The sequence below is a fragment of the Talpa occidentalis genome, unplaced genomic scaffold (genome assembly GCF_014898055.3).
Source record: "Talpa occidentalis isolate TD23 unplaced genomic scaffold, MPIMG_talOcc4v2.1 talOcc4.11, whole genome shotgun sequence".
Taxonomy (NCBI): domain Eukaryota; kingdom Metazoa; phylum Chordata; class Mammalia; order Eulipotyphla; family Talpidae; genus Talpa; species Talpa occidentalis.
The window spans coordinates 80,213,547-80,225,695 of record NW_023601104.1 but is presented as its reverse complement, the minus strand read 5'-3'; the positions used below and the strand labels follow the sequence as shown (position 1 = coordinate 80,225,695).

The 12,149-nt window shown below is 47.8% G+C and overlaps 1 protein-coding gene across 4 annotated transcripts in view; it reads left to right on the top strand.

The window, feature by feature from the left end:
- Window positions 1-12,149, top strand: part of TDP1 (tyrosyl-DNA phosphodiesterase 1) — a 55,593-nt gene that overhangs the window by 6,399 nt on the left and 37,045 nt on the right. For all 4 annotated transcript variants that reach the window (XM_054691670.1, XM_037503721.2, XM_054691668.1 and 1 more), the window contains exons 3-6: window positions 2,964-3,007; window positions 4,335-4,390; window positions 5,668-5,764; window positions 9,731-9,765. In XM_054691670.1, the coding sequence (XP_054547645.1) occupies window positions 2,964-3,007; window positions 4,335-4,390; window positions 5,668-5,764; window positions 9,731-9,765 (232 nt within the window). The remainder of the gene's footprint in view (window positions 1-2,963; window positions 3,008-4,334; window positions 4,391-5,667; window positions 5,765-9,730; window positions 9,766-12,149) is intronic.

The window sequence follows — 12,149 nt, the reverse complement described above, 5'->3', positions numbered from 1 at the left end:
TACTTTTATAATCAGTTGGTGCTCTAGTAAGTCCAGTGCTTTCCTGAGTTCTGTGAGGTATCCACAATCCTAGCAAAGACTCAAACCTGGTCTCACAGCCATTGGAGCAGAAGTACAGGGCCTGTGCTTGTGACATCTGAACTGGGCTCCGTCCTGGAGGGTAGAGCCTTTGACTTGTGGGCTGGGTGCTGACAATAGGTGGGTAAGGTCAGAGTTAAGCTCAATTGTAGGACAAGGAGTAGGTGTCTGCTGAGAATCGGCACCATGGAAACCGTCCCCCTCTCGTGGGGAGTAGCCAGCCTGGAGAGGCAACACAGTCTCTCTTGCACTGAATGAAGGGCAGGCCTCTAACATCCAAGATGTGGGATCTGAATCCCAACCTCCCTCACTTGCTGTGTGGATAATTGAAGGACCTAACATTCTTCAAATGTGTTTACTGACTGGGGAGTCAAATAGGGGAGAAGATGCATGAAGTAACCGGCACAGTTATTAACAGGGTAACATCTGCACAAGGATCTTCACCCTTATTTCCCGAGACCTTTTTTCCCTGGCCCACAGTCAGTGGAGGGTATTTACGGTCATTGTCTAGTAGTTCAGTCCATGTCCTGTGTGTGGTGTAAACACTGGCGTATCTAATGCCATATTGTAGGGGACTTGATTCTACAGGTTCTTTCTTTTTTCTTTTTTTTTTTTTTCTATTTGTTCCTTAGTTTTATTTTTTTTAATTATTTAAAATTTATTTTTATATTCCCCTTACAATTACAACCCCCTTTTTTGAGCCCAAGCCCTCCTTTCCCCGCCCCCCACCCCTCATAGGGTGTCTCTGGTTCATAGTTGTTTTTCGATTTTGATATTTTATTTCTTATAGTTATTCATTTTCCTGGTCCCTTATTTAAGTTTTCTAGATTCCTGCTATGAGTGAGACCATCCGGTATTTTTCTTTTTCTTTTTGGCTTATTTCGCTGAGCATGATCCCTTCCAGCGCCATCCATGTTGCTGCAAATGGCATGTGTTTCTCTTTTTTGAATGCTGAGTAATATTCCATGGTGTATATGTACCACATCTTCTTGATCCAGTCATCTATTTTGGGGCATTTGGGTTGTTTCCAAAGCTTAGCTATTGTAAATAGTGCTGCTATAAACATAGGGGTGCAGGTGCTCTTTGGAATCGATGTTTCTGTGTCCTTTGGGTAAATACCTAGGAGTGGAATTGCTGGATCATATGGAAGCTCTATGTTTAGTAGGTCCAGAAATCTCCACACAGCTCTCCATAGTGGTTGGACCAGTTTGCACTCCCACCAACAGTGCAGGAGAGTTCCTTTTTCTCCACTTCCATGCCAACATTTGTTGCTAGTTTTTTCTTTTTTTTTTTTTTAAAGATTTATTTATTTATACAAGAACCGGGGTACAGGCCAGATGCATGGGAGGGTGAGAGGATTCACCAGAGACAGAGCAGGGAACAGAACAGGCAGACTGAGGAAAAACACTGCTGAGAGGAGCAGCAGGCGCAACAGGAGAGGTCTGCTGTGCCATGTGGGATTCTCGCCAGCCGGCCGGGATCGAACCCTCACTGCAGAGGCTGCAGACAGCTTCACAATGCGGCACTCAACCGCCTGCGTCACCATGGAGGCCCCAGATTCTTTCCTTTTTGAGATTCTTCTGGGTACTTTAATGAAGTAGGATCTATCTCAGTGTTCTTGTTTTGTTTTATTCAGGAGAGTGACAAAACAGAGAACTCTGCAAGATCTTGCTATAAATTGTAAGATAATAGGCTGCCTAGTGGCTCCTTGGTCTTGAGGCACACTTGTCCCCCGTTGGCAGGTGATAAACCTGTGTCTGGAGCAGTCATGGGAGCTGCCTGAGGTCAGGGAGGTCAGGGAACTGGCAGCGGGGGAGCCGGGTTCAGGGCCTAAGCCCTGAACTGTGGCAACACTGCTTCTGCATGCACCCCAATGCCGCAGATTAGATTCGAGGGAGGATGAGGGGCTTCAGTGGGCCTTGGAAGATGGCTCAAATCTAGACAGGTAGAAGGAGCAGCAGGTGGGCAGAATGGAGACACCGTCAAGGAACAGGTGGCAGTTTCTCAGGCTCAGGCACCCACTCCATTAAAGTCTGTCCCTTGTCACCTTGCTCGAGGTCTAGCAGACAGAAGGTGCTCAACAAATAAAGTATGGGTCTGGTAAGCGAGTGAGCCCCATCCTGGACCCCAGCTGCAATGTGTGGTTAAGAGCAGGCGTCTGGATCCAGAGGGCCAGAGTTCACATCCCGCTCTGCCCTTCCAGCCATGTGGCCAGGGCAGCTGCCACAGGCAGACCCCACCTCAGAAAATGGCTATGGGGACCTAGAGCTAACTCATGGGAAGGGCCTCATAACCCCCACAGGTGTGGCTGTCACCCCGATAGCAGCCAGGCTGGGATCGTCTGAGGGACGAGCCCTCTGACCCAGCTCAGGTCCAGTTTGAGTGGATTGGAGGTGGGACTCCTGAGACTGCCTGGAACACTGGGAGTGTGGGACGGTGGCTGCCTCTGCCCTTCCCTCAAGGGGCAGATACCTCAGGCCCAGAGGTGCTGGCCACCTTGCTGGCCCTGTGTGGGGACGTTGCCTGAGTGAGGGCTTGGAGCAAGTGAAAAGTAAAAGCTCTGGGAGGCAGAACATGTATGGTGTCGTCCTTACTGGCAGTTTGTAAAATTAACTGGTACCCAGTGCTGAAGAGGTAGATTGTAATTTTACGCTGTATTTTGTTGGTTAGTGCATAATGTTAAAGAGCACAGGGAGATCTTTCCCTTGAATTTTATAGAACATTGAAGTCCAGCTTTGTAGTAACTTTTCAGTTCGCTGTTTGCTGAGTCAAATTTTGATCAACAACGACATGAATTTAATAAGCCACTTGTGATTGTTGCTCCTAGAGCATTTTTGTCAAAATATGAGTGAAACTGAAATGTATTGTCTTTTGCCTTTCGCCAGATATTTTATCTCCTCTATTTGGGACACTTGTGTCTTCAGCTCAGGTGAGTCTACAATTACGTTTTTTTTTCCTTTGGGTGAAAAAGGATGAATAACTCCTTAAAGTGTGAGAGGGCCTCCCTTGGTGCCCTAGGGGTTAAGTCTCAGCACTATCACCGCTCCAACCTGAGTTCAATCCCCGTCCAGGGAGCTGACCCACATGGCACAGCAGACCTCTCTTGTCTCCCCGCTGCTCCCCTCAGCGGCATCTTTCAGTTGATCCACCTGTTCTGCTCCCCACTCTGTCTGGTGAATCTTCTCACCCCCCACACCTCTGACCTATACCCAGAGTTTCTTTGTTCTTTCACACACAAAAAAAGTGAGGAGCGGGGTTCTATATCTCAGTCCTGTGCAGGCACCAATCCCCACAATTGTGGGGTCATCAGCAAAGAGCACAGCTGCTGCTCTCAGTGAAGCTCCAGGCTCTGGATGGGGCCACAAGGGCTGGCCAAGCAGTCACTCTGGGAGTTTCAACCTGAGAGACTTCTTTATGGGACACTCATCGTCTATGGGACCTGGTACCACTCCCCAGGGAGGTGTGAGTAGAGAGGTAAAGGCCAAATCCAGTTTGATTTGATCTAGAAACACACATAGGAAGTTGTCTGCACCTACCCAGAAGGGAGTCAAAGTTGTGGGCATGTCTGCATGTTTATTACTCATGCTTGGGAGAGCGGGTTCCTCTGGGTAGAAAAGTCACTTTAATACTCCTGGCTCTCAAGTTAATAGTCCGAATAAGCATCACGTCCCCAGAAAAAGCAAAGTTTCCTGTGCCCTTCTTGTTCAGCTTGGTCTTGAGGATCCTGGCCTGCAGATGGGCTGTGGGGTGGAGTCCTGTGTCCAGCAGGGGGTTGGGGTCACTCAGGGTCAGTGGCCAACAGGTGATGGCTGTAAAAAGCCTAGTGAGTTTCTAATCCCAGATGCTGGTTTACAGAGGCCGCCCCTAAGTAAGCCTACAAGGAAATGTTCTTTTCTAAAATTCCTTTTTATGGCCACCCAGGGAAAAGGGATAAGTGTATAAGCCCTTTCATTTAAGTTTCTCAGAGGGCTGCTAGAAATGTAAAACCCAGCCTGAAAATGCCAGTGCTGCCTCAGCCTGCAGAGCGGGTCCCCTGGCGCCCATATGGTGCTCCCCTCCACCAACTCAATCCAGGACCCCCTCCAGCTGTGGCTGAGGTGTGCCTGTGAGCCCTGCAGCATATAGGCCTGGGTTTATCCATAATATTCTTAGCACATCAGTTGATTAGAGTTCCTTTCCATTGAGTCGCCCACCAGCTCCCCTTGCAGGCCTTGGCCCAACTGCCCGTGACTCACCTGCTTGTCCTCCCCCTCCAGTTTAACTACTGCTTCGATGTGGACTGGCTGATAAAGCAGTATCCCCCGGAGTTCAGGTGAGTTCCACGCATGATGTGTGACCCATAACTCACGTGGCTTTAGATACAGGGGTGGTGCTAATTGGGCAGCTGCCCCCCAGTATTTCTGAGTGTTTCTTTTTAACCATCAGAATCACGTAAACACTCATATGTTTGAGAAAACACCCTTTTTGAGCTGTTCTACTCCTTAAGCTAACCCCTTGGCCAAGTCACATTGACACACAAAATTAACCCTCATTTTGCCTTTTCTGATCGTTTATGCAACCGGGAAACTTGAAGGAATGCACGAGCACTTCTGTTTCTGTCAGCAATGTTTAATGTTTTGTTTTCAAAAGGCCCCAACAGCCTGGTGACATTAATTGTCTTGAGGTGGTATGTGGATGAGTGTCTGTTGCATTGTACATTCTCTGTCCTGTTCTTCTAGTTGTAAATAGAAATCCCTTTCCAAAGAGCAAAAAAAAATGAAGACATGTTTCTTTCATTTGACCCAGCCTGTTAGAAGGCAGCTGCTGGGCATCTGCTCTGGAAGGGCCTTCTTTGGGATGCTCCTTTTTATTTGCGCTCTGCCCCTTCGTGTGCGGTGGAGATCCACTCTTCAGTGTGATTGAGAAATGTGCGCGTAGCTGCAGTTGTTCATCTTGCTTGATTGCTTGTTGGAGAAAAATCCAATTTTTGTTTTGTTGGGAGAGCTTGTAAAGGTATATTGATTTCTAAGGATTATTTTGCTTTGAATTAACTGAAGAAGACCGTGGTTCCCTTAAAAGCTTTTTTTTTTTTTAATCTATTCCTGACACGTGTTTTCATGTTTTCCTTTCGGAACCCAAAAACACAGCATTATCAGTGTGCCTTGGGCTGGGGGCATTGGAGTAGAGCACCTGTCAGTAGCCGGCTCCCCTGCCGAGCTGGCCTGGGGCAGGGCCCTGCACAGGGGCAGGTGTGGTACGTGGGAGCGAAGGGGAAGAGAAGAACATCCTTCTGAGAGATAGCTGCATGCCTTTCAATCTACCTAAATTTATACGTCTTCGCCCAAACTAACGTGTCTCCTCTTGGACCAAAGAAAAGAATCACTCTGGGGCTTTTCTTTAGTCACAACACAGTCCCCATGGACCGCATGGCGCAGTGGTAAAGGTAACCGGTTAGTGAGGTTAACTGATCACCGCTCTGGATTAGCCCAATCCTCAGTCCCCCAAAGGGCAGAAACATGCCGGATGGTAAGGAGGTAGCACTCATTCACTGGGCAAGAACCCAGCCTTACACATGATGACGTGTCTTAAAGGCTTCTGGTCTTGTTCCAGGAAGACCCCAATCCTGCTGGTGCACGGTGACAAGCGAGAAGCTAAGGCTCACCTGCACGCCCAGGCCAAGCCCTACGGAAACGTCTCCCTCTGCCAGGTGAGCCACTGCCGCCGCTGAAGGGCCTGCATGGTCTGGAGCTTATGGGGGGTTTGAACATCTGGTCTCTCCGCCCGCCTGACGTAGGAGTCCTCTCCAGGGTCGCCGGCACGTATCTGTCCAGCCTTGGCTTTCTGCTGCCGGGGATAGCCCGTCCTGTTGGTGGGCAGCCCCTGTGGTCAGAAAGATTCTTTTTGATGTAGATTTGCTGTCTGTGTGTTAGGGTTCTCCAGGAAAGAAGAGCCAATAAGGGAGTGTGGGGCGGGTGGGGTATGGGGGAGATTTAGAAGAATTGGCTGATGTGATCCTGGGATCTGATCAGTGGGAGGTCAGTGGAGTGAGATGGCTTCTTCAAAACGCAGGGAAGAGGGCCTCCCCTGGTGGCGCAGCGGTTGTGCGCTGGGCTGTGAGGCTGCCCACAGCCTCTGCAGTGCCGGTTCGATCTCCGGTCGCTGGCGAGGGTCCCACATGGTGCGACAGACCTCTCCTGCTGCGCCTGCTGCTCCCCTCAGCAGTGTATTTCATCAGTCTTCCTGTTCTGTTCCCCACTCTGTCTCTGGTGAATCCTCTCACCCTCCCATGCATCTGGCCTGTACCCCGGTTCTTGTATAAATAAATAAATCTTTAAAAAAAAAAAAAAACCCCAGGGAAGAGGTGGTGTTGGGGCCCCAGCCCACGCCCAAAGGCAGTCTGAGACCACCCTTCCTCTTTCTCAAGGAAGTCAGTTTTTTCACTTACAGCTTCAGATGACTGGGTGGTGCCCCCTATAGTTGGGCAGGGAGGCTGCCTTACTCAGGGCGGTTTCTCCATTAAAAATCACCTTCACAGCAACACCCACCAAATTTCTGGTGCTGTGACCAAGCTGAGTTCACCCACGGGAGGCCCCACCCCTATCTTCCTCCTCACCCCTGCCAACACCTGGCCTGATCCTCCCCCTCTGGAGCCACATGTAGTAAATCTCTCAAGTCTCGCTGATTCTTATATTTGAAGTCTTCTATTCTGTCTCCCTGTCTTCTCTCTTCGGGTTCAAGCATTCACTTTTCCATCTGAACTTGCTGTCCCGTGGATTCCCTTTTTCACCAACCTGTGGTCCTGCTCTGAGTGTGTCCAGTTTGCCTCTGTTGCCCCCCGCCCCCTCCCCATCCTGGGGTTCAGCACTGAACAAATCCTGGGCACACCTCAGTGGCAGTTTCCCTCTTTGAGTCTCTGGTGACTATTTGTTGTGACAGTTTATCTACCAGATTAGCTGTCCACATTAGATGGACCCTTTGCCACAGTCCCAGCTCTTTGTCACATAGGATCTGTCCTGGGGAGGCCCCCTATACAAGCAGGCCTTTTAGGACCCCCTATGTGAGCCATATGCTGCATGTGGCCCAGACCTGGCAAGGGAGCATGAAGTGGTCTCAGAGCAGATGATGTGCCTAGTTGGCTGGCACCAAGGCAAGGCAAACAGAATATGGCAAAGCAAGCCGCTTGCCTGGCTGTTTTGTATTTCAAAAATTTGCTCCTGATACTTCGCAGTCAGAACACAGGGAAATAGGACATGACCTGTGTGTCTTTGATTAAGAATCAGTGTATAGACTCCATGTCTGAAACAGTGAGGTACATGGCATTTTGTGCAAGATGCAGAAAAGCAAGGGATTCGGAAGAATTTTTGACACCCTTAGAGGATGGGTCATTAGAGGAATCCCACAGAACCAGGGGGTGCTTTCCCATTTTTCTTCCTCTGCCTTTTTTCTCATCCATACAAGAGTTCCACCTCGCACTTTTATCCCTTGTCTTCCGAAAGTAAATGTTACCTATGTGTGTAGGTGTATATATTTTTAAAGATTAAAAGCGAGAAATGCCACTTTGATTAGTTTTAAGCTTATCTCACAGGATATCTCCTGTGGTTTAACCCACTGTGTTTATGTAGTTGGAGTTTTTTTATTTTTAAGATTTATTTATTTACACATACAAGAGCTGGGGGTTCAGTGGTGGAGGTGTGAGATGATTCACCAGACACAGAGTGAGGAGCAGAACAGACAGATCTACTGAAATACACTGCTGAGGGGAGCAGCAGGCGAGACAGGAAAGGGCTGCTGTGCCACGTGGGTCAGCTCCCTGGCCAGGTGCAGTGGCTGCCAGTAGCTTCATAGTGCTGAGACTTAACCCCTTGCGCCACCAGGGAGGCCCCTGAAGTTGGAGTTGTAAAACATTCCTTTTACCCAACATGTTTGTCGCTCAGCTTCAATACTGAGAGCAGCTGCCTAAAATCCTGCTGTTTTGCTTTTGTTCCCCAAAACAGAAGAGAGTAAACTGAAAAATAACAGCAGTTTACTAATGGGCAGAAAATGAAATGGCACAGGAATCCTGAAACCCAGTGATTAAATCAATGCAAGTAGAAAGTTTTTCAAATATGACCTCCCTGCCCTGAAATGTTTAGTAGGACATGGTGTCTGGCCTGATGGTGTGCTCCAGGCCGGCCACTGGAGGGCGCCAGGAGTCCTGGCTTCTAAACCTGGTGAATGAAGCTCCCAGGTCCTGGAGGATAGTGGCCAGATCCTGGCCTATTAAAATACCTTTGTACCTTGTCTATAAGAGGCATTCTTTTAGCAACATAGTGTAATTGGATCACTTGTTCCATTTTGCACGTGTGATGGTTCTCCAGAGCTTTAGGTTTAAGTGGCCAGACTCTGTCCCAGCTCTCAGCCTGTTAGCTGTGGAACAGGCGCATCACCTCACCTCATAAGCCTGATTTTTGTCTCTAAAGTGAATTGTTAACGCTTTTCTCCAGAGGATTTTTGTGTAAAGGAAAGCCTATTGATGGCTTCCCCATCCTTCCCTCGGTGCTTACCCTTGCCGGGTGCACCAACAGCCTGCGACAGAGCCAACCTGGAAAGCCAGACTTTCAGCTTTGCTGTTTCTGAGATAAATGTCAATTCACAGTTACCAGATTTACAGTTTACTAAGACATGAAATGCAGTTCCCTACTCTCCTCTGTGGCCAGACCACTCACAGACGTGCTGGTCTGTGACAGGAAGAGTGTGCAGCCCCACCTGTGTCCCTCCTGCCCGCGCTGCCCCCAGCAAACACTTCTGCCCACTATTCACATGCCAGTGCCAGTGCTGGGGTTGTAGCTGTAATTTCTGCCATTTAGTGTGGAGCGCACAAGCCCCTTTTCTTAATCATTTTACAGACTTTTCTCATTGACTCCTAACAACAGCTCTGATTATCTGTTCTAACAGTCCCCTCTTTTTGAAGAGGAGAAAGACAAAGTATTTTCTAAAGTCGTGCAAAGCAGTGAAGACAGGCTTTGGCCCCAGAGGACATTTCTAACAGCTGTTCTCATGTTCCTGTTTGAACTCTCAGAGCTACTTCTGCAGGCCCATCTGCCTGACCAAGGTCTCGCTACATTGGGTGTTAGATAAAATGTGTATCTCCTCCACCCACTCCCCTTTTTATTTGTAAAGGAATCATTTTGTAACCTGAAAATGGATCTATTGTATCTTATTTTCAGCTCTTGCTGTGTTAATATAAGAAAACTCCTGTTTTGGCATCATATGTCTTTATGCTCCACATTGAGTGTTTCTTTTAAATTTGCTCTGAAAACTTTTTGCATATATTTTTGTATAAGCTCAAAATGCCTATCTTTAAAACTTTGTAAAAAGCCTCATTTGTTTTCATTAGTTTTTTGACAGCTCAAGAAATTAGACTTTTTACTTCTAATTACTTTCATTTAAAATGCAGTATTGAATCATTCTGGTTAACTTTTTTAAAAAGTAATCATTTTTTTCTAAATGAGCTTCATTGGTAGCTTATTTAAAAGCTCTGTTGATTGAGGGCGTGTCCACGAGGTGGCAGTAGAAACAGTTTTTTGGGTTTTTTTTTAAAAGGTGGACCTGAACACTTTTCTAATTTCATTTCCAGTAGATAGGGATGTTAAGTTTTTTAAATAAGTGACTTAACTTCTTTTTTTTATTCTAGGCGAAGTTGGATATTGCATTTGGAACACACCACACGTAAGCAATTTTTATGAAATGGGGAGGAAATGATTTTTAACAGAAGAACTCTGATAACATGACTCCCATGTGACAGTTCTGCGGGGGCAGGGGCTGTGACAAGGAAGGAGAGTTGCCATCTAACCTCAGGGTGACAGTCTGACCAGCCAGGCAGTTTCTGCTGTCCTTGTACCAGTCTAGAGAGGCGAGCTGGCCTTGTGGCACCTGGAAGCCCCGTGCCTGAGGAGTCCACTCCTTTAAAGAAAACCTTCTGATCTCCACAGGCTTCTCAGTTCATTGAGTAGAATATTATTAGGTTAGCTCCACCCTGTGGCTGAAAAATACACATATCAGTATACTAGCTTTGCAAAAACTTGTCCACTTGAGAGGCTGATGCCACTGATGACATCTCAGAAGTTCTCTTGCAGGGTAATTTTTGGTGACACTGTAAACCACAGACAGGAAAAGCTTATCTGTTACTTCCTACTTGGGCAGTCAGCTGGGCTCCCGGTTGACTTGGGTTGGTCTCAACGCCCTTTTACTGAGCCCTCTTACACAGTTGATTCTGTAAATGAGAAAGAGAACAAGATACGGTCATCCCTGTTCGGTATTTTTATCACATTTTTCTAGAAAGAACTTGTGTAAGGACTTGATGAAGCCGCCTCTGCCTTCTGTACTGGCAGTGGCCTGGTTGCTCGCCGCGCCAGACTTCTGTCTCCAGGGCAGAGGTGTGTCTGGGGGGTGTCCCAGTCTGGCTGTGACCACAGTTTTCCTGACACTGTGGTGACCCAAGTGAGGGCACTTTTCATCTTTCTCTTTGATGCTTTAAACTATTCTGCCGATTCTCCAGGAACCAGAGCTGGAAAGACTGAGCCATTTCATAAAAGAATATCTACCAAATGAGCTGATGTAAGATGCTTTTGTAAATGTTGCATCATTTACTACCACCCCCTGATTGACAGCTGTGGCCTGAGAGGGCCGGGCTTAAGGCTTGTTAAGCATAAGCAGATGCACCTGGCTCAGGTGTATGTGCGTTATTGTAGCCCTGAGCTCGCGGGATGCCCATCCCCACAGAGGCTGCCCTGGCATGGATGGGGCATCTCCACTCCCCTCTGCCCCAGCATGTACAGTTCCTACTCTGTGACTACGCACTGTCTTGTAGGAGATTGAACTCAGGCCTTGAGGTTCCTCTTGGTTACTTGTTTTAAAAATGTCAGCATTGGGCCTCCCCAGTGGCACAGCGGATTGAGCTCAGTGTTGTGAAGCTGTCCGCAGCCTCTGAAGTGCGGGTTCGATTCCCAGCTGGCCAGTGAGATACCCACATGGCATGGCAGACCTCTCCTGTCTAGCCCACTGCTACCCTCAACAGTGTTTTCCATCAGTCTGCCTATTCTTCTCCCTGCTCTGTCTTTGGCCTGTGCCCCTGGCCTGTACCCCAGTTCTTGTATAAATAAATAAAATCTTTTTAAAAAAAAAGTTAAAATTATTCACTGAATAGCTGTCCTTAAGACACAGCTCTGGTGGATTTGAAGTGACTTGAGACTCAATTATTTGTTCCTGGTGAGAGAGGCAAAGCATGTGAGTAGCAAAGAAACCCTTCCTGCAGGTGCTGACAGTGGACACTGCCCTCCTGCTCTGCTTTCTCCCTTCTCACAAATAGAGTCAAAACTGGGAATTGTCCCTTTTGCTACACCTACACCCCCCTCCACTCCCCACCACCCCAGGCAGCGTGCCGGTCCGATTTCAAGGAAGACTCACTGCTCACCCTCTTATTCCTTTCTAACCCATTTGTCTAGCACCTGTCATTTTCTCTGTGAAAAGATTACTCTTGTCCCCTTAGTTCATGGCTGTGTTTGGTGGAATTCACAGACATTGGTGCATTGTCATTGTCCCCCCACCACCTCCAGTTGAGGCTTTGATTAATGGAAATATTTGTAAGTCTTATCATGAGTTCATAACTGGCTTATTGTTAGTTACAGTCAGCTGCTGGTTTGGCGCAGGTACAAGTCCCTCCGCCCAGATCCCAGACACGTGTTCCCTGAGTGGGGAGGAGCTTGGCGGAGCAGCTGTGTCTCCTCCAGCTCGGCCTCACTGACTGTTTAATAGCCTGGGTTAGATTCTCATTTTGGCAAGAAATGAGCTTCCCATTCCCTTTTCTGTTTTTGTACTCTGTCAGGTCTTAACACTAACCCCATGTGCCCACATAGTATCCATGCTGTTTATTTGAGAGAACCGGGGATTCTTATTTTTCCCAGATGTGAACTGATTTGCATCAATATTAAGTAGCATCTTATTCCTACGTGGAAACAATGTCAGTGCAGAGTTAGAGGTATGAGGAGCGAATCCCTCATTGCGGAGAGAGAACTTAGATTCCTGGTATAATCAGAAAATGAGCCAGGGGCCTC